At 38.4% G+C, this 24,192-nt stretch overlaps 2 protein-coding genes and 1 non-coding gene across 3 annotated transcripts; 1 reads left to right on the plus strand and 2 right to left on the minus strand.

Annotated features, from left to right (window-relative positions):
- The first annotated feature begins 223 nt into the window (after positions 1 to 223).
- On the plus strand, positions 224 to 5,189 carry LOC141657338 (putative protein S-acyltransferase 4). Its single transcript, XM_074464531.1, has 6 exons — positions 224 to 668; positions 2,043 to 2,216; positions 2,624 to 2,932; positions 3,283 to 3,504; positions 3,882 to 4,360; positions 4,873 to 5,189. The coding sequence occupies exons 1-6, from the start codon at positions 618 to 620 to the stop codon at positions 4,895 to 4,897; spliced, it is 1,260 nt and encodes a 419-aa protein (XP_074320632.1). The 5' UTR covers positions 224 to 617; the 3' UTR covers positions 4,898 to 5,189.
- Positions 5,190 to 5,999: 810 nt separating this feature from the next.
- On the minus strand, positions 6,000 to 6,071 carry TRNAC-GCA (transfer RNA cysteine (anticodon GCA)). The gene has a single exon. It is a non-coding gene; the product is annotated as a tRNA-Cys (tRNA).
- A 15,123-nt stretch (positions 6,072 to 21,194) lies between these two features.
- Positions 21,195 to 22,368, minus strand: LOC141657339 (calmodulin-7). Its single transcript, XM_074464532.1, has 2 exons — positions 22,104 to 22,368; positions 21,195 to 21,812 (listed from the first exon to the last, which is right to left on the minus strand). Exons 1-2 carry the CDS (start codon positions 22,177 to 22,179, stop codon positions 21,439 to 21,441), a joined length of 450 nt encoding a protein of 149 aa, XP_074320633.1. The 5' UTR covers positions 22,180 to 22,368; the 3' UTR covers positions 21,195 to 21,438.
- Positions 22,369 to 24,192: the final 1,824 nt, after the last annotated feature.

A 24,192-nucleotide genomic window follows, 5' to 3' on the forward strand; every position in this document is an offset into this window, starting at 1 on the left:
AATGAATCCGTTTGAAATTAAACTGAAACCAAAACTAGTGTTAACCGAAATTAAATCGAACTATATAACCCAATTTAAAACTGACCAAATGCCTCATTTGTCATGTCTAACTTGAAGTCATCAGCCCATAATCTCTATTCCGAACCCGGGAAAAACAATAGTAACATCCGCCCTTTTTCCAACGTGGCGTATGACTACGTGCGAGACACCCTGACAGAGAAATATGGGCAAAAAATATACGAACAAATTGAGAGAATAATTGGACATTTTCAAGATTACACAAAAGGCAACAATTTGGTGTGATCACAATTCACAAGTAAACAAAAAGGAAACCAAAAGTCCACAATTTTTTTGGATAAAAAGGAGTTGGGTTTCTATTAAATTTTGGGATTTAGAATTTGCTGTCTAAAGTCTCAGAAAGAGGGAAATTTCCCAATTTTGTATTCATCTAAACTCATCACACTGTGAATTTCAAAGGAATTACTGTAATTTGTTAGTGGGTGATTTGACTTTTTGTGGGAGGATGAAAAAATGTTGTAGATATATTGAAAGATAAAAACTCTGGGTGATTTTGTATCTGGGTTTTTTCTGGGTTGATCTGATCTTTCTGTCATTTGATGGCAGAAAGCCAGACTAACAAGCTTTATCAAGTTTGGAAGGGCAATAATGTAATTTCCTCTCTTTTTTACTCTTTCGGTCTTAGGTATTTATTTACTTTTTATATTTCAAGTTTATTTGAATTAAAAGGTAAACAAATGATCGGGAGAAGATGAGTATAAGATTTAATTTAGTTGTTCTAGTGTATGTGTTTGATCATGATATGAATTGGGTTGTCCTTTGATATTTGTTTGATTTAGTGTATACTGCTGTAGTTGATATCATTATGTGATTATGATTATGGTGTGTGTTTTTTGTGCAACTACTGTATATTGGAATTTCCCAAGAGGACTTAATTCTTCGGCTTTGTGATACCATCGATAAATAAAGCAAAATGTCTGTAAAATTATTTGCAGTTCTTGTATGGTGAAGTAGCGGCTCAGTGTAATTTTCATTAAGGATCGTCTGAAAAGTGAAAACGTCTCTATATTTTTAAGTTTTAGCATAAGACTTCTCCTTTGAGCCACTGGGGAGTCGTAGTATGATGAGTTTCAGTGATTCTGTTGACGAGATGATGTACAATTTGACTATTCGACTTACCAATAAAATGTGTATGTATCAATTTGCATTGGAGTCTAGCTTGATTGTTGCTTTGATCACGCCTGACTTTTTTTACATGTTGACTTGTTAAGTCATTGTTGATTATGGTTGTGTTTCAACTTTCAATGTTTTGTTGGATGATTAGGGCTTAGTAGTTTGTTGGTTTGTTTATGATAGGACAAGATTAAAAAACGGTTTTTGAGAGTATGGGTTTAATTGCTTCTCGTTTTTCTTGTGGAATAGCAAGACAGGAAGAAGGATAGTTTTTCTGTATGATAGTTGACTTATAAACAGGTTGTGTTGTGCAATATGTGGATAGCGTGTATTCATTCTTCTAGATGACTTATCAATCTCTTAAACATGTTTGGCTGCTTGTATAGTGTAACGAGAGTCACAATGCAGTTTCTAATATATAATTGTATTAGTTATCAAGTTTTGATCATACTATCGTAGAAGGTGTAATATTTATGGCACTTTGGTTAATAGAATCATGTTGTTTCACCGGTGGAGGTGGAGGTTTACTAGTCGCCATATGATACATCCAATCATGTATCTATACAATACCCTATAGTATGGGATTCGTTGCATTCTAATTTAAATTACTTTTCCTAAAACATGCTGTAAATTGTTATGACGATACAAGTTCTCATTTGAATTAGTATGGTTTCATGTGCCAGTTGTTTAAGTCTTACATCTTGACACCATTTAAATGTCTCTTTTTTGTGCTGTTTTCTGTGTTGCTCTAAGAGAAATTGAAGCCGACTTAAATGTGTTTTGTCATACTGGCGTATTAGTTCAATATCTACTAACATTTTCTGATGAAGCCTTTTATTTTGAATTGTTAGAAATTCTTTTGTCAAGGGAGATTAATATTTGGACCTGATGTGGGATCACTTTATCTATCATCATTCTTAATTGCTGGGCCTGCGCTGGCATTCTGTGTGAAGATGTTTCTCAAGGGAAAAGACGATAGTAAGTTTTATACTATAGCCGCAGTGGGATTGGTTCTCACCATTTTGGTAAGTCTTGTCTGACACTATGCCAATCAGCTTAATGAAATAGCTAAACAAACGTTTTCAATGTTTAGTTAGTGAAGCACATAGGTTGTCATATGGTGAGTTGGCTGGATGTCGGCTGAGCTTATTGTTCATATATACTTTAGTTCACATACAATCTCTGTTTTTTTTGTTCATATATACTTATTCACATTTTAAGACATTCACTTAAATCTTTAGTTTATCGCAAAATAGTTGAATAAATATTAAGGATCGTATAATCTTATGAAAGCTTTTTTTTTTTTTTTTTTTTCCGATGAATGTAATGAAACAAGTTTTATAATTTTCTTCAGATTACTCATTACTCTCTCTCTATTTCAGTATGTTCTTTATGCTAATGAAGCATCTAATTTCAGTTCACTTTATATCAGGATATGATCTTTCTGTATATGACATCTGGAAGAGACCCCGGAATAGTTCCTAGAAATTCAAAACCACCCGAACCGGAAGAGGCATTTGATGTTACAAACCCTTCAATGGAGTGGGTCCTAGGAAGGCACCCACAGTTAAAGATACCCAGAGTGAAAAATGTGTATGTAAATGGTTATCCTGTTAAGGTGAAGTTTTGTGATACATGTTTGCTTTATCGTCCTCCTCGTGCTTCTCATTGCTCCATCTGCAACAACTGTGTCCAAAAATTTGACCATCATTGCCCGTGGGTTGGTCAGTGCATTGGGCTTGTAAGTTACATTCACTATCACTCAAACTCATTTATATTATACTCCGTTGTTTTATATGTTGTACCCTTAAGTTTTTCAAATTCTTAACATGTAAAATATACCTGAAAACTCGTTGAATAATTTTTGAATTAACCCCAGTACTCTATTCCTCTTTTAAATGTTATGCTTTGGCATATGATAGAATTTGACCAAACGCAGCCACGCAGGGTTGCAAATATAAAGTAATCCTTTTTATATGATACAGTACATTAGAATATCACTAAACAGGGAATAATGTTGACTGTATTTTCTGCGGTTATATATCATGAACTTCAACTTGATAGAGATCTTTCTTTTTTATTTTGTTGCAGAGGAACTACCGGTTCTTCTACTTGTTCATCTCAACGGCAACAATCTTGTGCTTATATGTGCACGTTTTTTCTTGGATTAGCCTCCTTCACGAACGTAAGGGTATTTGGAAGGCAATGTCGCATGATGTGCTTTCTGTTATCCTGATAGTATACTGTTTTGTAGCTGTCTGGTTTGTTGGAGGGCTAACTGCTTTTCATTTCTACCTTATGAGCACCAACCAGGTAATGGCTTCCCCTATATTCTCAATTGAATCTGGTTGTGTACGATTGTGAGTTTTTATTTTGTTTATCCCTGACTAATTGTACATGCAGATTAACAAATATAGCAGGTACTTTTAGGAACGTTATGGCACTTAAATCAAGTGTTTTGTAAAACAGATTTCACTATAGTATACTAATATAATTTTCACTCGTATAGTTTAACAAGTTGATGAAAGAGAGTGTCTAAAATCTGAGAATGGCTTCTTTGATTAAAAAGAGAGTATTACAGTATTATTTTGAGAACTTAAAAATCAAATATGGGAACAATAACAATTTTATGGATAATATTATACTTGCTCATTTACTTTTCTGCAATACACCTTGTTTTATGTATGCAGACAACTTATGAGAATTTCCGCTACCGGTATGATAAAAAGGAGAATCCATATAATAGGGGAATGCTTCAGAATTTTACTGAAGTCTTCTTTTCCAGAATCCCCCCTTCATTGAATAATTTCCGAGCAACTGTGTCAGAACAAGTGGAAGAACCGGTTGAATCTATTCATCATCCATTTGCAGAGCATAAGAGCTCGAAGGAGAAAATTGACATTGAAATGGGCGATAGGAATATTCATGACGAAGACTATCCACTTCCTAAGATTTTACGGGATTTGGATTATGATTATGACGAAGATAATATGAAAACTAAAGGTGAGGAAGAATCAATTGCAGATCCATTTTTAATCGAGGAAGAGCACAGACAATTCTTGCACAACTCATTAGCTGGAGACGAGTTCAATGATGAGAAGGGTTATCAAAGAAGCAGCTCTTACGGAGGAGCGTTGGAACCCATTGAGCAAAGCACTTCAGATCCAAGGTACGTACTATCTAACATACACTTTTTTCCCTATTTTAATTCTCCGGAATTCTCTTTATTCCTTTCACATTTGCGGTTATATGGAATATTCATGTTATCTGACCCTTCATGGATCATTCTGAAATTAAGACTTTGTGCTTGTTACACCACAAATCTCATTCTTCCTAGAGCACCATCACTTCTAGTGTAAAAACTCACTCTGAAGGTGTTGTTTGCTACGTAACAAGTGTTGTTCTTGCACTGAAAACACGTCTTTTTGTTTGCCCCATCCAGTCTAATTTGGATTTGAGTCGGATAGGACTCATAGGACCACAAAGGCAAAAAGTTGGTCCCTACTGAGTTTTATTAACTGGCGCATTACAAGAAAATTGCACACAAGACATCTAGATAAGCTAGGTCAACTATTAAACTCTTTACCAGTTGTGAGGCAGCACGGTTTATAGTGAAATACTACTCGATTTGGTTCACATAAAGGCTTGCATGCTATCTGATCAATGATTGTGTTATTGCAGGCTTGATCATTCAGCATCTGTGTAATTGAGACTGGGCTGCTGAGGATTCATCTTGTTTTTTACTTGGAAATTCTTGAATATCTTGTTGCTGAAACTTCAACAATGCACATAAACCAAACATGAAAACGAAGCTATGCAACATAAACATTTGCACGAAGACTCTATGAGCATTCATTTATTGTCATCGAAATTGCTGACATTTTCTGTACATCAAATCTGATATTATAAGTCTTTGATCACTTCTTTTTGGTATAGATTTTAGGGTTTAACAGCTGAAAATCCACTCTTGATAATTTGATAGGACTGTTTTGAAAATTTATTTTGTCTGTTTTGCCCGAGTGACAATCTTTCATGCAACTGTAAATTATTTCCTCTTAATTTTTTACTGATTTTACATTTTATTTTAAAAAAGCTTGTACACTGGTTGTCCATTTTGCTGAATTGATTCATCAGCTTATTTACATTATGAATTGATTCATCGGGTTATGTAAATTAGTTCCGTACATTTATGTTGGATTGTTTACGTTTAACTTGGGTTTCCTAAGTAGAGTAAAACAACTACAAGTCTACAATCAATACCTCTCGCAAGTCCATCACATATTCTGTAATCGTTTATCAATCTTTGGTCAAGATGTGGTCGGATAAGGTTGTTGATGGGCGATCTCCAAATGTTATCAAGATGTGGTGGGAGGAAACGTTCTGATGCGAAAGTCGAATTTAGGTCAAGAGGATATTAAGGGGTGTGAGAAGTTTTTGCAAGGTAACTTGGACCATTCATTGACAGGGTTGGTGAGGACCAAAGATTGGAAAGAGTAAGGAGAAGACGGAAGATGTCAAATGGAAAGCGGAAAAACAATTTGATTGAATTGAACACACGGAGTGGTCTAAAAAGAATTGAACACGGTGAAATACGAATGAACCTCGTATAAGAACTGAGAATCAACTGATATATGTAAAACTTGAACTTCTTTGAGAAGTCGAGCCAAGTTCCCCAATGAAGGCCACCTCCTCAAAGATTAGTGAGATCATGTAAATGGTTGCCTTCCGTACCTTATGCTCCCCGATTCTAACTTTGTACTGCAAATTATATCTTCTTCGTGCATTTCGAATAAAAAAAATGACTAAAAAGGGCCCAACCGGGTTCGAACCGGTGACCTCTTGATCTGCAGTCAAATGCTCTACCACTGAGCTATGGACCCTTGGATGATAAATTAGTTTTAATTAGATTTTTAACTGATGGCGTATAAGGAACCGGTTTTCTTACCTTCCAACTTGAACACTTTTGGTCGAACACTCGAATGCTGATTGTGTTGCTTAACTAGTCCATCTCTGTATCCAGAACGTGTTAAAATTGAAGAGACATCCCAAATACAACCCAACCCGACCTATATAACCTAGGTAACACCAAAACGGACACAAATACAAAACGGATATGTGATTCAGCATCTCAAAAAATTTAGAACACGGGACACATTTTTTAAATTTAATAAAAAAAATATCTTCATTTAAACTGCTTTAACTCATTTAGCCATGGAGTCATCGAGATGTGAAAAAGTACATCTCATGTGAAATCTCACAATCGGACACCATGACCAGGGGCGGACCCACGTGGTAGCAACGGGTGGTGGCCGCTACTCCAAACATAAAAAAAATTGGTTTAGAAGACGGACTTTTGTTATCCTAAGTATTGATGAACAATAGATAAGTAAATAATAGCCTATTAAATGAATAGATATCTTGTGGTTCAATGGTAATGACTTTGGTTTTCCACCTATTAGCCCGGGTTCGAATCCCATCAACTGCTGAACTCCAGACACTTGCTATGACAATAGCCATACCGATTGCTCGTATGGAACACTTTACATCAGAAATTGGGACCCCGAGGCATGAGAATGCACAGAGAAGTGAGGCATGGGAATGCAGAGAGAAGAAGTGACAGAAACACTACTCAACCCACCAATATCTTGCCCAAATCTAAGAAAATCAACCTTATGCGTGCAAGAACCACCAAGACAACCTCAAAAATCCAAGAAAATCAACCTTATGCGTGCAAGAACCACTAAGACAACCTCAAAATTGTTTACTCCTTAACTCCTTAGGTCATCATAGATTGGGAATACATCTTTGCAAAAAAGGGTCATATATTTGTTTTCTGATATTGTATATAAAATTAATGTGTTCATTTTATATATACTTTTACCCCTCATTTTAGCTCGGTTTTGATTGATATCATACTCTTATTAGTATATTTGTGAGCTAATCTTGTATTCTAGGTGTATTGTTTGTATTTGTTACATTTTGCAGGAATCTAAGCATTTAGAGGTTTTTTCCGATCACATTTGCAAGCACTAGAATATATGGCTAAGTATCAAAGCTAAATGGACCATGGAAGAAATTACAAGGCCAAGTATGAAGAAATGTGAAATGTAGAGTACTAATTCAATCACAAAATGAAGCCCACATTACAAGTCCACAAAATTCTACATAAGATGCTCAACTTAGGATGCTCTTTGAAAGGTCTTAAGATGCTAAATATCACATTTAACCGGGTGATTAAGGAGGCTTAATTACGTTGCATGAGATTCCTTGGAGCATTAAAGCAAGAGTTGAAGAAGAATACCCGGAAACCCACGCCCCCGATCGGGGTTGGCAACCCCGATCGGGGTTGACCCCTTGTTGGACTTTTACGTTTTGCCCCTATTTTACTATAAATATGAGCCTTAATCCGTCATTAGAGATATCTTCTACACATTTTTACACACCATTATTTAGTATTTTCTACACTACTTTCATGTTCTTAGTTTAGTTCTTAGTTTAGTTTAGATTAGAGTTACTATAAACAATTTCCTTTAAACATTTCAATTCATATTACAATTTCAATTTCAAGTTATATTCAAGTTATTTATATTTGCATTATTCTTCTATTCCATTTCCATTTTCATTTCAAGGTAATTCTATTCCTATTTTCATTATGTTTATCATTTCAATTGTCATTAGTTTAGTTTACATTTACATTATGCTAGAGTAGTCTACCTTGTCTAGAGAATGAAGGGAGTCATGCAGAAAAAGTATTTGTAACATGATAAACTAGGATGTTATAATATCGTTTCATTGTTTCTATCACATGTTTGCACCACCACGTTTAATCTTTATTTAAAGGCCTTATTTATTGATTAAGTTTGTTAATTCGTTCTATAAGTCGAGAGGCATGGTGAAGAGTTAAGAACGATAAAAACCTAAGAGAGGGAGGGGGTGAATTAGGTGTACCTTTTATAATTTTTCTCTTTTACTTGGTTAGAGGCTAACACAAGTAAGATCTATTAAGTACGAGTTTGAGAAACTTAATGGATTGTAAGTTCACAAACGGTACAACAGGTCTATGCAATAGTATGAGTGACTGTTGCACAGCACTGGCAACAAGATTGATGAATAAAAGTGAAATGATAAGAGAACGTAAAGTAAATAAACAAACAAGACGATGTTTAAAAAATGTTTCAGCTCCTACTCCGGAGCCTACGTCCAACCGTTATTTTATTGCTTGTTTAGAAATTTACTCAAACTTAACTAAACCATTACAATGAAAATAACTCGCCAACCTACTCCGGTTGCAATTGCTTAAAGCTACTCCGCTTCAAGACTTTCTCTTGCTTAAAGTTACTCCGCTTCAAGACTTTAAGTTCTATCTCATAGGTTCACAAAGTCAGAATCTCAGTTGTTCACTTAAAAACATGGAGATTACAATTAAGATCTAAACACGAGAATCATTGAACATATTCTTTATGCAACAGTGAAGCGAACTGATACTTGGAGATTTTATAGCTTTGAAAAACAATTGAAAACTTTTGAAAACAGAAAACAGTTTTGCAAATGATTGAAGAACAAAGCTTAAATGCTGAAAAGATTTGTAAAGTGTTTAACAATGAATGCTCTTTAGAAATCTTGCAATAAATGATAAAATGGGATGGATATTTATAGAAGGAAGAAGTGTGTAAGAGAAGGATCTTTAACACTTTTTCACTCTAATGTCCACGTGTTTGTAAGATGTTTATCATTTAAAAATAAAGAAGAACAATCAGGTTGTAAAGCTCAAGGCAGCTGCATTTTTCCAAAGCAAAGAGTCTTTCCCATAAAATTTATGGGAACTCACAATTTCGTCCAAAATAGAAAAAGCAAAAAACCCATTTTAGCCTGAAAATCCACTTGCATTAATAGGATTGACATCTTTAATTTAGCTTGCAAGAATATTGTAACGCCCCGTAATTTCGGACCGTTAGTATATTTCGGAAATAATTTGTTAATCAAATAAAATTTGATATTTAAGTATTTAAAGTAAAAATAATTCAAAGAAATATAATTTTATTATATTTTGGAGAAAGGTATTTATTTTGATAGTTTCGAAATGTTTAAAAATAGTTTAAACCGTGTAAAAATCTTTTATTTCGAAATAAGGGCTTATCGGGGGGAAATGACAATTCTTTTGAACATTGGGTAAACGAATTTGGAAATGGGTCGTATGAGTATTCAATTTTCTTGTAATCTCGTGTTTAAGAACTTTGGTCTTGTCGGAATTTGCATTTGACCTACGGTTTTAATTATTATCGAAACGAGCCAAAACCGACTCGTAAAATCCCGACTCAAACCCGCTCTCCTCCTTTCCTTTCTCCCTTTGTAACACCCCCATACTCCAAGTGCCTTACCAGGACCACTCAGGTATGGAGACATCACCATCTCGGTTGCCCGAGGTATGATAATCAAATAGACAAAATAGAAACAACATTTATTATAAGTGCTTTAACGAAAAGTTACAATCCTCAAACCAACTGAAAGTACAATACATTATTCCAACTAACTGTTCTCAAGTGAAATGTAAATAAAGACTAAACTACAGCGGAAGACTCTATCGTCATGTCGTGGCCATCCCCAGCTATCCAGTACCATCTCTATACCTGCTCAATATCTGCTCACCATCCCCGAATGGATCACCGCAGGTTTTACAAAACAACACCGGGGTCAGTACTAATCACACAATCAAAACAGATCATAACAATAAGGCAAACAGACAGCTGAACTGTCACACATACACACCACACCAACTCCCATCATCATCTCAACACTGACTGTCCACTGGACCAGCCCTGCCAGTGGGGGACCGCAGCCGTTCCCACCTAAGCCCCGCTCATCGTACGAGCGATAACCCTGTATCATTAATGTGCACATCCCCTTTCGTGGCGGGTTCCACGAAGGGCGAAACTAGGGCGTGAGATCACTCCCGCAAGTGACCCCACTCAGCCGAGAACGCATCTCGAGAACCATCACAACCAATCACAATCACAATCACAATCACAATCACAATCAAACAAATAGCTACAAAGACATCACCAATATCCCATTATGGGACTAATACCGAGTAGAAATCCTACCCGGAAAGCAAACACGCAGACGATCTAAACAGCTGTCTCAAAACGGCTCCTCTACGAATTCTCCTCCTATCACACATAACACATAAAGGCTACCAATTACTTACCACTCATAAAACCCCCAAACCCCAAATTAGGGTTTGACCAAAACTAGCAAAACATTATAAAAATTATGCTAGAAGCTTACCCTCGACGCAAGGAATCCAACAACACGAAAAACAACGAGAATCGACCGTCGAACTCCGGAATCGTTAAGGATGCGATTAGGAAGAAGAACTCGCTGCTTTCCTCTTAAACAGGTTTTAGGTTTTGGTAAAAGTGTTTTAAAACAAAGACGAATTGGTTTAAATACCCTAATCGCATAATTAACAAAACCCGCGAAAACTCCCCCGTAAAACCGGGCGCTCGATCGAGTACCCAAGGTACTCGATCGAGTACCCCCCTACTCGATCGAGTGCCCGAGCTACTCGATCGAGTGCCCAACAGGTCAGAAACTATTTGCTGCGACACTTACCCTTACTCGACAGAGTAAGGGCTACTCTATAGAGTACCCCCAAGACTATAAATACGGAGTATTACAGTCTTCCCTCCTTAAAAGGAACTTCGTCCCCGAAGTTCAAACCACTACTAAACAAACAAAGGTACTCCCATAAGCCTCCCGACTCGAAGGTCAAACAAAACACAACGTAAAGCATGACACTAACCCAACTTATCCCGACAACATGAAAAAGAAGGGTGTAAAAGCTCTTAAAAACTCTCGCGATCCTCTCCTACCCCCCTAAAAGAAACAAGGTTACGTCCTCGTAACCATACATACCTGATCAAAGAGAAAAGGGTAACGCTCTTTCATGATATCTTCGCCTCCCATGTAGCTTCCTCGGTCTCGTGGTTAGACCAAAGGATCTTAAGCAACACTTTGTCTCCCCACTCCCGGTCTTCCTAACCTTCCGGTCTAGGATCTTCTTAGGCACCTCAAGGTATGATAAGGACTCATCCAGCTCTAAGCTCTCTCGCCTCTAACACATGTGACGGGTCGCTCACATACTTCCAAAAATGCGATACATGAAACACATTGTGCACTCTCTCCAATGCAATGTAACGCCAAACGATAAGCAACTTCCCCGACTCGCTCTAAGATCTCATAAGGCCCTATAAACTTCTGACTTAACTTGCCTTTCTTCCCAAATCTCATAACTCCACGCATCGGAGATACCTTCGAAGAACCTTGTCCCCAACTCCGAAACTCTATGTCCCGACGATGTAGATCTCGCATAACTCTTCTCACGATCCTGGGCCGCTCTCATCCTTTCCCTGATCATCTTAATCTGCTCCACCATCTCATGTACCATCTCTGGTCCTAAGACCACGCCTCGCCGCTATCGTCCCAACAGATTGGACTCCTACATCTCCTCCCATACAAAGCCTCAAACGGCGCCATACCAATGTTTGGTGTGATAGCTTTGTTGTTGTAAGAAAACTCTATCAAATCCAACCTCTCGCTCCCCTACCACCAAAATCCATCACACAGGCCCGCAACATATCCTCAAGGGTCTTGATTGTTCTCTCTGTCGCCCATCTGCCAGGGATGAAATGCTCGTACTCATCTTCAAAGTCGTTCCCAACGATTCCTGCAACTCCTTCCAAAACCTCGATATAAACCTCGCATCTCTGTCAGACACTATGTCCTTAGGGACTCCATGTAACTTAAGCACGTTCTTTCGATAGGCCATAGCCAATTGTGCCTTAGTCCATGTATCTTTTATTGGAACAAAGTGAGCTGACTTGGTCAAACGATCCACTATCACCCAAATCATATTGTTACCTTGTTGACTCCTCGGCAAACCCACAATGAAATCCATGGAAATGGATTCCCACTTCCACTCAGGCACCTCCAAAGACTGAATCTTACCTTGTGGTCTTCTCTGTTCCCCTTTAACTCTCTCGGCATGTCAAACAACGGGACACAAACTCAAATTGTCTCTTTCTTCATCCCGTGCCACCAAAACGTGTTCTTCAAGTCCTTATATAACTTGTCTCCACCGGATGAATCAATATGGTGTGCAATGAGCCTCTGTCATGATTGTCTTTTTCAACTCCTCATCATTAGGCACACACCACCTACCATCAAACCTCAAACTACCATCTGTATGAATGGAAAACCGGGACACTGTCCCTTTCTCTACTCCAGCTCTCCACTCAACTATCTTAGGATCCAAAGCCTGCTTATCCCGAATGTCATCATAAAACTCCATATGTACCGTCATATCACCCATGGCATCTCCTTTCTGCATCATATGAATTCCAAAACTCGCTACCTCCTCCCTCAGCCTCATCAAAGATAGAGCTGTACACAAGGAATGCACACTCTTTCTACTCAAAGCATCAGCAACAACATTGGCCTTCCCTTCATGGTAGATGATTTCCATGTCATAATCTCCAATCAACTCCATCCACCTCCTCTGTCTCATGTTCAACTCCTTCTGCGTGAAGATGTACTTGAGACTCTTGTGATCCGAAAATACCTTAAAGATTGCTCCATAAAGGTAATGCCTCCAAATCTTGAGAGCAAACACCACAAAGACCCAACTCCGTGTCATGAGTAGGGTAGTTCTCCTCATAAGGCTTCAACTGCCTAGAAGCATAGGCAATCACTTTACCATTCTGCATCAACACACATCCTAGCCCATTCTTCGAAGCGTCTGTATAAACCTCGAAATTCTCGCTCCCTTCAGGTAATGCTAGGACAGGAGCTGTGGTCAAACGCTCCTTTAAGGTTTGGAACGCCTTTTCACAACTCTCATCCCAACGAAACCTGTTCTCTTTCCTCATCAACGCCGTCATCGGTCTAGCTATCTTGGAGAAATCTTTCACGAACCGTCTGTAATATCCAGCTAAACCCAAGAAACTCCTCACCTCGACGACATTCTTCGGTGCTTCCCACTTTGTCACAACTTCAATCTTTGCCGGATCCACACTACTCCATCTTTAGAGATTACATGCCCCGGAAAAGCAACTTCCTCTAACCCGAACTCACACTTGGACAGCTTTAGCATACAACTCATGATCTCTCAAGGTCTGCAACACGATCCTCAGATGCTCCTCATGCTCCTCCTTAGTCTTAGAATAGACTAAGATATCATCGATAAACACCACTACGAACTGGTCCAAGAACTGTCTGAAGATTCGGTTCATCAAATCCATAAATACTGCCGGTGCATTAGATAACCCAAACGGCATCACCACATACTCATAGTGGCCATACCTCGACGTGAAAGCCGTCTTCGGTATATCCACATCTCTAATCTTCACCTGATGGTACCCCGACCTCAAATCAATCTTAGAAAAGACTGTTGCACCACTCAACTGATCAAACAGGTCATCTATTCTTGGCAAAGGATACTTGTTCTTTATCGTCACACGGTTCAGCTCCCTGTAATCTATGCACAGCCTCAAGCTCCCATCTTTCTTCTTCACGAACGTAATCGGTGCTCCCCAAGGCGATACACTTGGTCTAATGTATCCCTTCTCTATCAAATCATCCAACTGTTTCCTAAGTTCCTCCATCTCCTTAGGACCCATACGGTACGGTGCCTTAGAGATTGGCCCCGTCCCTGGCTTCAACTCTACGGTGAAATCTATCTCCCTCTTCGGTGGCAACCCCGAAATCTCCTCCGGAAAAACATCCGCAAACTCTCCCACCACAGTATCTCATCAATCGCCGGACTCACTATCCGATCATCTCTCACATGGCACAGATCAAAGGACATCCCTTCCTCGTATAAGACTTCAAGGTAACAAATTAATCAACTTAACCTTGGGTTTGACTAAAAACCCACGGTAAGACACACTAACACCCTTAGGACCTCTTAGGACACTTTCTTTGATGACAGTCTATCTTAGCCTTATACTTTCCTAACCAATCCATCCCAACTATCATTTCAAAGCCATTAAAAGGAAACTCTAACAAGTCTACAGGGAAATCGACTTGCCCAACTATCAAAGACACATCTCTAAATAACTTCCCACATGGTACGGACTCACCCGAAGGTATGAAAACTCGCTCACTAACGACTCATATACTCTCAAACCCAACTGTTTTACATGACTCGAAGACACGAACGACTGAGAAGCCCCCGAATCAAATAAAACAAACGTAGGAATACCATTAACAAGGAATGTACCGGTGATAACATGCGCATCCTCCTCACCGCCGTCTTGTCCATCATGAACAACTTGCCATCGGTCTTCCGCCCACCTCCCTGGACAAGATTAGGCCGATGCGGTCGGCTTAGCACGACCCTTGATTGTTGTTGTTCGTCGGTGTCTTCTCGATAAGAATTACCGCCGTTGCGGTTGCCTCCACTCTCTGTAGCTCGCCTCCTCGGTTTGGCCATGATCCACCGGTCATTGCTCGCGAAGCTCGTGCGGTCTCTCGAAAGATCCGGTGCACCCGTGCACTCATGCCTCTTGTGGCCTACGCCACCACATCCAAAGCAGGTCACTCCCCAACTATTACTCACACTCCCTCGGCCACGCCCAAAGGAAGTTCCAAAGACTAAATCCGGATCCGGAAGAAAATCCCTTAGATTGATTATGGTTGCCTTTCTTGAAATTAGATTGGCCACCACCCTCACTCTCGGACTTCCTCTTCTCTCCTCCCGACCTCTCCCGAGCCATCTCCACTAGCCTCTCGGCTCTCCCGGCCCTCTCATATGCTTCCTTTACATCGGTAAGGACTCCCACGGGTAACTTATCCATAATTTTCGCGCTTAGCCCTCGCTCAAACCTCAAAGCCGATTCTCTTCACTCAAACCCATATCCTCGGATATCTAGATTTCTCATTGAACTCGCCCGTAGTACTCGGCCACGTACATCTCAAATGACATCTTAAACTTATCAAACTCTTCCTCAACTTACTCCTCACATGCTCCTAAGACGAACTCCTTCCTCACAAATTTACGAAACTCTCCCCAAGGTATTGCAGGTAAGCCTTGGTTGATGTATATATCCTTAGCGCTCACCTTCACCGAATCCCACCACTTGCCTCGCCGCCTCTCTCGGGTAAAATGCAGCCTGCTCCACTCTCATCTCATCAGACAACGCACCAAATCCAAAGATGTTTTCCATCTCCCTCAACCAACTATCAAGAAAGTTAGGTTCCTCAATCCCCTTGTATTCTTTCGGGTTAAACCTCGCAATGTAGAGACTGATCTTAGAAGGATCAACCTCCCTCTCCTTACTCTTATCTTTTTCCTCATTCACTCTCTTCAAGGTCTCAGTAAGAGCATCCTGGTGCTCTAGCATCTTAACGATATCATCTGGGGTCATAACCTCAGCTCGTGCATACAAGGCATTTCTCTTGGGCGGCATCTTGAAACTATACATATATAAGAAAGGGGTAGATATGAACATACGTACTAAACTTCAAAACACGAAAACACGATGCCCAGAACCCACTCGATCGAGTACCCAAACCCACTCGATCGAGTGACGGGCTACTCGATCGAGTGCCCCTATGTACTCGATCGAGTACCCAAACTCCAGAACCAAACAGACCTTCTGATCTCTAACCCACTCGATCGAGTATCTTGGCTACTCGATCGAGTGGCCCCCTACTCGATCGAGTACCCCTAGCTACTCGATCGAGTGCCCCAAAACGCGATTCTGGTCCAAAATCGTCAAAAACCTATCCGATCGAGTTAGTCTCACTCGATCAAGTATCACTAATACGTAAAAGCTACCCGCATATTACGTCACATACTAACATTGCTAACTTTATAAAAATCGCATGATATCATAATCAATATGCTACGCATCTATTCTACTTATCAGTAAAATCAAATCATCATGCTATAAAAGCCACATTATAAAACATTCCATCATGCTATCAACGATGTTTATATATATATCATCACCTTCCTTTCATCTCATCAACTTTCAATTTAAACATCCATCCATCATCACATTCCATCACATTGTTACACAAGTTACTAAGCACACACATGACTCAACACATATTTACCCCACGTGACCGGTTCAAAGCTGTAGGGCGACCCCTCGCGACTTTAGGACGTCTCCCAAGCCTTTGCACTAGCTCCTACAACTTTTACCCCGGGTTCATTTTAATTGACTCCCTATGTTCATTAAGTTCATTGGTTACAGGTTTCAGGATCGTCGCTCTGATACCATTTGTAACACCCCCATACTCCAAGTGCCTTACCAGGACCACTCAGGTATGGAGACATCACCATCTCGGTTGCCCGAGGTATGATAATCAAATAGACAAAATAGAAACAACATTTATTATAAGTGCTTTAACGAAAAGTTACAATCCTCAAACCAACCGAAAGTACAATACATTATTCCAACTAATCGTTTCTCAAGTGAAATGTAAATAAAGACTAAACTACAATGCGGAAGACTCTATCGTCATGTCGTGGCCATCCCCACTATCCAAGTACCATCTCTATACTCGCTCAATATCTCGCTCACCATCCCCGAATGGATCACCGCAGTTTTACAAAACAACACCGGGTCGGATTAATCACACAATCAAAACAGATCATAACAATAAGGCAAACAGATAAAATTAATCACACACATACACACCACACCAACTCCCATCATCATCTCAACACCGATCGTCCACTGACCACCGCCAGGGGGACCGCAGCCGTTCCCACCTAAGCCCCGCTCATCGTACGAGCGATAACCCTGTATCATTAATGTGCACATCCCCTTTCGTGGCGGGTTCCACGAAGGGCGAAACTAGGGCGTGAGATCACTCCCGCAAGTGACCCCACTCAGCCGAGAACGCATCTCGAGAACCATCACAACCAATCACAATCACAATCACAATCACAATCACAATCAAACAAATAGCTACAAAGACATCACCAATATCCCATTATGGGACTAATACCGAGTAGAAATCCTACCCGGAAAGCAAACACGCAGACGATCTAAACAGCTGTCTCAAAACGGCTCCTCTACGAATTCTCCTCCTATCACACATAACACATAAAGGCTACCAATTACTTACCACTCATAAAACCCCCAAACCCCAAATTAGGGTTTGACCAAAACTAGCAAAACATTATAAAAATTATGCTAGAAGCTTACCCTCGACGCAAGGAATCCAACAACACGAAAAACAACGAGAATCGACCGTCTGAACTCCGGGAATCGTTAAGGATGCGATTAGGAAGAAGAACTCACGCTTTCTCTCTTAAACCGGTTTTAGGTTTTGGTAAAAGTGTTTTAAAACAAAGACGAATTGGTTTAAATACCCTAATCGCATAATTAACAAAACCCGCGAAAACTCCCCCGTAAAACCGGGCGCTCGATCGAGTACCCAAGGTACTCGATCGAGTACCCCCCTACTCGATCGAGTGCCCGAGCTACTCGATCGAGTGCCCAACAGGTCAGAAACTATTTGCTGCGACACTTACCCTTACTCGACAGAGTAAGGGCTACTCTATAGAGTACCCCCAAGACTATAAATACGGAGTATTACACCCTTTCCCGCGGACAAACCCCCTTCCCCTTTCTTTTTTTTCTGATTTTTCTATTCTTCATCTTCTTCAACATTCTAATCTTCCCAAAACACCATTTTTATACATTTCAAGCTAAAAATCATCACATCTTTCTCGTTTCTTATCGGATTTTCACGAAATTTACATTTCCGGAATCCTCTCGTCGAGATCTACAACCTGGTATAATTTAATTTCAGTTTTCTTGAAGTTGTTTTAAGACGGAATTCGGTAATTTCGGTATTTTTATGCTTATTTTTGTGTTTTATTTGTTTATTTAGGTGAAGAATTGGAAGACGAGTTTGGGGACTCGTATATTGTGGAGGATAGCGGCTAGTGCTGGTTCGGGTTTGGGTTTTAAGGTGCTAATTGCTCATTTTCTAGCTTAAGGTAACATATTTCGAGTTACTCGACGAATAATCATCACAATCTTTGTTGTTTTTGTATGTTTTGTGATTTTTGTTTGAGTAGTAATTTTCACATGATAAAATTTGATGCATGCATGCTTAATTTATGTCTTTTGTTAGTTTAAGTTAACATAGTTGTATTGGGGACGATTAATTATGTTTCAGACGGTCTTATACTGAACAAAAACGGAAAAAAATGGAGGTGTGGGGGTGGGGCGAGGCCGGGCAGTTCGTGGCAGCCCGTGGCAAAGCCCACGGGCCCGGGTCGGCCCGTTACTTGTTTCGCGGTTTTCCATGCTTGTTCGTCATTTTAGGTTCATTAATGATGTAATTAGACTAAGTAACATATGGTTAAACTTAGGAAATGAATCATAATAGTAGTTAAAAATTATGTTAATGGTAAAAAAATTATTTTATATTGATAGTTATCACATGTTAGGATAGTTTACAAAGTGAAATTGTAATTAATAGGCTCAAAATGAATTATATAGCTATAATTGTAATGTTTTGATGATTGTGCCGAAAACCGAGCCTTAGTCCCTTTGACGATTCGATGTCGATTAATTGAGTGATTGGTCACCGCAATTTAACCCGTACTGTCGCAGGTCAAGCGTTGCGGGTAAAAATTCGGTTGGATGAAGTTTTATATGAATTGGATAATCGGCCTTTTTCTTGTTTTAGGCCATTTATTATATTTATGTTTCACATGTGTAGTTAGTTGATTTGAGTAGCTACTTATATTGTAAAAATGGCCCTAGTTTCCCCTAAAGCCTTTAATATTGTTAAAATTTGCTAGAATTGAAATGGGTATTGAATATCTCTTGCAGGTTGTTGTGTTTGTCATAGATAGGTCTTTATAGTCTCTGACGAGTATATGTTCACTGCTTAATAGCCTTTGTGTTCCTGACTAGTGGATTTATATCCAAGTTGGGGCATGACCTCGTTACTTATTTTGATAGTAAGTGGTCAGCTTAAGTACTAGCCAACCCTTTGGTGGACTCCTTAGGGTACTCACTTTGTTTTAGAAAAATTGTGGGTCTTGGGTGCGGTGGTGTGTATCCGCATGTCTAGGTCTCAAGCAGATTTTAGGCTAGGGTTGTGTTGTGTCTTGGCCATGTTTTATTAATATTAACCGCTGAGCCAAGATACCGGTTCGATTACCTTCCCTACCTCGTGGTATAGACTCGAGTTACAGAGTGACTATTGACGGTACTAAGAACTTATGCCTGTCTTTGATATATTGCCCTTTCTTGTATGGTGATTTTATGAATTGTAATAGGTGAGATGTAAGCCGGTTACAATTGATAAAGTTTGGATTACAATTTGTTATATGTTTCACATGATAGTTTAAATTGGTCAAATTAGTATTCATATGTTATAATACTTGGAAATTAGATTAATTGTCATATTGTTTACATGTTTTACTACATGTTACATTAATTATGACGATTCGTATCGGAGGACTCGAAGTTACTCCCCACTGAATTGTGGCTTTCGTGTTTGTATAAAATGCGATTGACAGGTTGATGATGCTTTGTTGGGGTCACAGACGAGCTAGTGAGCATAAGGAACCTTGGACCTAGTTTAGCTATTCTTATAGTAAACCTTTTTAACTTTTGGTTTTGTATATAATTTGAAGGGACATATGTCTCCCTTTTCTATTTTGGGTTTGTATCATTACATTTTCTTATCGTTAGCTATAGCATGTAAGTTAGTTCGTTAGCATTGCAGGTTTGGCACCCGCCTCTTGGGAATGTTGGAAATGTTGTGATTGGTTTAGAAAAATTTTTGAAATTACAGGTTTTTATATAGTTGGACCAATTACAAACATATCCTACCAGTTTTTCCGTAGATTTTAGGTGTTAATTATCGCGTTATTTAAGGGTGTCACAAATATCCTTTTTGTTCTCAATTGTTCTTCTGATTTGGAAAATGGTATCTTTTTGAAAACAATAAAGCGTTTTGAAAGATTTTGAACACTTGTGAATTTTTCCGAAAATTCTCCATACGTTAGTACCAGAAACCCTGGTGCAACAGTCACAGGAACTGTTGCACGGTTTTGCAATCACTTATGCTTAAAGAGGATATGTATAACAACCTCGTTTACAACTCATTCTAGGCAATGGGCATGCTTGACTTGTCTTTCATCTTGATCATCTTTGGGCTTCTTTGAACAATCATTGGATGCTTCAATTTGCTAAACAATTTAACTAAGAAGCAAACAATTAAATTAAACGACAATGAAACTTGGAATAATCAACCAAGTGTGTTCTAACAAATTCCGCCTTTGATGATGGCAAGTTTTATATATGTGTTTAGTCCCCCCTAAGCCCATGGTGAGTCGGTCTTTGAACCAAATAATAAGGGGCATCAAATAAACATGATCAAGGTGAATGAGGGTCAACATGCTTGGCCTAAGTAAAACATCTAATCATGGGGGTCAACTTGGTTACGTAACCTTTTGCTCGAACTTCATATGCCACTACGTAATGCTACTATCGTCTACTGTGACAATATCTTTGCCGTCTATCTTTCGGGTAATCCAGTACAGCACCAGCGCACGAAACATATTGAAATAGACATACATTTCGTTGGTGAACAGGTGCAGCTTAGACGCGTTCGAGTTCATGTTCCTTCGCCATTTCAATACGCGGACATATTTACGAAGGGACTCCCTCGCCAGCTTTTTACTCATTTTCGCTCCAGTCTCAGCGTCCATCCTCCTCCCGCTTCGACTGCGGGAGTGTATTAGTAAATAATATATTTGTATATATTCAGTTACATACCTAGTTTAGCTATGCGTTCCCATTGTAAATGCTAGTATATATTGTAACTTCTCATATTGAATGAATCACGGAATATAATTCTTTCACCCAGAAATACTAAGAAAAGCGCAGAATGACAGAAGAAAAGAAGTGGCTTAATCGAGTCATTGATTAATCGGAATAAGATTTTCGAGTCAGTGATTAATCGGAATAAGACTTTTCTCAGGCAAATCCAATTATCAAGATCCAAAGACATAAATCGTGGCGTTTAATACAGTAAACAGTAAACACTAGATCGACCAGAAAGGCATAGCATAGAGCAGAAGACTAAAGAATGTCTGGTTTCTACAGCATACGAAAGAAAATACCATATTAAATCGACTAAACCAATAAACAAAGTAGACTGCTTTTTAATTGTTTCTCTTTTCGACGAGAAATTTGAACCTCACTTGGCCATCATCACTTTAACAAACTCCTCATAGTTGATCTGACCATCACCATCCACGTCAGCTTCCCTGATCATCTCATCAACTTCCTCGTCTGTGAGCTTCTCGCCTAAGTTGGTCATGACGTGACGCAGCTCAGCTGCAGAGATGAAACCATTTTGGTCTTTGTCAAAGACACGGAAAGCCTCCTTAAGTTCCTCCTCAGAGTCAGTATCTTTCATTTTTCGAGCCATCAGGTTAAGGAACTCTGGGAAGTCGATGGTGCCGTTTCCATCAGCATCAACCTCGTTTATCATGTCCTGAAGCTCCGCTTCTGTCGGGTTCTGACCTAAAGACCTCATTACTGTTCCAAGCTCCTTGGTTGTGATGCAGCCTGACATAGAAACACAAACGGCCCGCACATGGGATTCAGCTGATAGAATACTTAATAGAAAATAAACGTAGTCGACATTCGGACACCATGTCGTGTCCGACACTTGCAGCCCAACATAGCTCACATAGTCACACATGACAATTTCCCGCCAATAACAATACCTAAACGGATAATTATTTGTGAAGCGTATTTTAATAAAACTTAAACAAATAATTGGGACGGAAAGAGTAATTCATAACAACAATAACAGCTTCATTTAACAACCACAGAAACTCAGAAAAAAAAACTGACCATCGCCATCCTTGTCGAACAAGCTGAAGGCCTCCTTGAACTCAGAGATCTGATCATCAGTCAATTGTTCCGCCATTTTTTAATTTTTCCTTTTTAATTTTTAAAATTTTAAGATTCAAATTCTGTATTTAAATAAAAACAAATAAATGAATATTGTGTACGATCTCCTCTGTTTGTTATTGAAGGAGAGGCGTAAAAAAATGAATTAGTATGTCTAGTTTTTTTTTTTCAGGATTAAGGAAAAGAGTGAGTTTTGTTAAGTTTGGTTTAACACTTCACACACACTCTGTTTTTATAGTGGATATGTGTTCCGTGTCAAGTGGAGTAAGAATGTGTCTAATTTGCTATTATTGTAATTACCTAAATATTGGTTTTTTACTTAATTAAATTAAATGTGTTTTTTTAGTGGTGATGATGCGTTCCTTAAACTACTAAACAGGAATTTATTTATAGAGTTAAAAAGTTGAATTGATCTTGTTTAATCTAGTAAGTTTAAACTAGTAAGAATCGTATTTATAAATAGGTATGATAATTACTCGTGAATATTCATTTCCTATGAAAAATGCAAATACGCATAATTTCTATACTGCTTTGCTACTTTGCCAAATAAATTGGCATTCAAATAAAACTGATTTCTTATATAGTTATTAGAAAACAGAAATAAGTCAATGAATTTCGTTATTGCATAGCTTGTTTAAGGCCCTATTTTTTTGGACTAAAATTGTTTGATTTGGTTTGAACTAAATGAAGTTGGACTGAATTGAAATGAGCTGAAATTAAGCTAAAAAAACAGAACCTAAATTATGTCACAAACTACTACTCCCTCCGTCCCGGTCAATTGCTGTCTTTTGGTTTTAGCACCAAGACCAAGGAAAAAGAAATGAGCCAATTATTAAATGACAAGTGGAACAAATTGAGTGTGAATGATCAAATTGTTCATCAAATTCATTCTTAAAATAGAAATGACAACAAATGACTAAGACATCCTAAAATGGAAAAGGACAACAAATGACCGGGACAGAGGGAGTAGATTATATACAAATTATTTATGATATAAATAATTTATAAGATTGTTATCAAATTGATAATATAGGACAAAGGAGCTCTAACTCCAAAAGCTAACACAAAAAATGGTAAAGCCATTATCGGATTATCCTATATAAACCCCACATCAACACTCCCAATTAATTGGTGTGGGATTCATACCTATGCCATGCAATGGGCTCATTATGTAACACAAATTCATTGTAAAACTAAACTTATTTGAACTCATGTGAATTCATCAAGACAGTTGAGAAAGAAATTCTCATCCTCAAAACTTTTAGGATTGATTAGACTCAAACTTTTAGGCACACTTTCGTTTGCAGAATGTATTTTTATTTTTATTTTGCCAGGGTTTGCAGAATGTATTTGCTAGTGCCTAGTCATATTGATAAGTTTTAGGTTAGTCACTAAGACCATGTTCTTTTGAGCGGAAATGGATTTGATCTGAACTGAATTGAATTTATAGGATCTGAACTGAACTGAACTAAATTTATAAGATCTGAACATAAAGTTATAGGATCTGAACTTATAGGATCTCGAATCGAATCAACTTATAGGATCCGAATCGAATCAATTTATAGGATCTCGAATCAACTTATATCCAACTAAACTTACAAGATCCGAATTTAAATTAACTTAAATTATTATTATTATTATTATTATTATTATTATTATTATTATTATTTTTTTTTTTTTTATTATTATTATTATTATTTTTAATTTAAAAAACGCAACTTATATTGAGATCAAAACAATGTTTACAAGAAATTGGTAGCCAACCTAGACACAATTTGGGCTCCCACCCCCTTAGCAATAGCAAAGCTAAGTCGAGTAAAAATAAAAGTAGCAGCGCGAGGCGAGCTCCGGCATCTTGAGACAGAGAAAACATGTTATTATTATTATTATTATTATTATTATTATTATTATTATTATTATTATTATTATTATTATTATTATTATTATTATTATTATTATTATTGTTGTTGTTTTTTTTTTTTAATGTGGATCAGGAGTATTCCCTATTGACAGCTTGGACAATCTCCTT

Source organism: Silene latifolia, chromosome 5 (assembly GCF_048544455.1).
Source record: "Silene latifolia isolate original U9 population chromosome 5, ASM4854445v1, whole genome shotgun sequence".
Taxonomy (NCBI): domain Eukaryota; kingdom Viridiplantae; phylum Streptophyta; class Magnoliopsida; order Caryophyllales; family Caryophyllaceae; genus Silene; species Silene latifolia.

What these genes read in the sequence shown, in the direction of transcription:
- LOC141657338 (XM_074464531.1), top strand. Translation starts at nt 618, where the DNA reads ATGGCAGAAAGCCAGACTAACAAGCTTTATCAAGTTTGGAAGGGCAAT. An exon ending in TTGGTCAGTGCATTGGGCTT is followed by an intron (nt 2,933 to 3,282) that starts GTAAGTTACATT and finishes ATTTTGTTGCAG; the next exon opens with AGGAACTACCGGTTCTTCTA. An exon ending in CAAAGCACTTCAGATCCAAG is followed by an intron (nt 4,361 to 4,872) that starts GTACGTACTATC and finishes GTGTTATTGCAG; the next exon opens with GCTTGATCATTCAGCATCTG.
- LOC141657339 (XM_074464532.1), bottom strand. Translation starts at nt 22,179, where the DNA reads ATGGCGGAACAATTGACTGATGATCAGATCTCTGAGTTCAAGGAGGCC. An exon ending in GTTCGACAAGGATGGCGATG is followed by an intron (nt 21,813 to 22,103) that starts GTCAGTTTTTTT and finishes TTTCTATGTCAG; the next exon opens with GCTGCATCACAACCAAGGAG.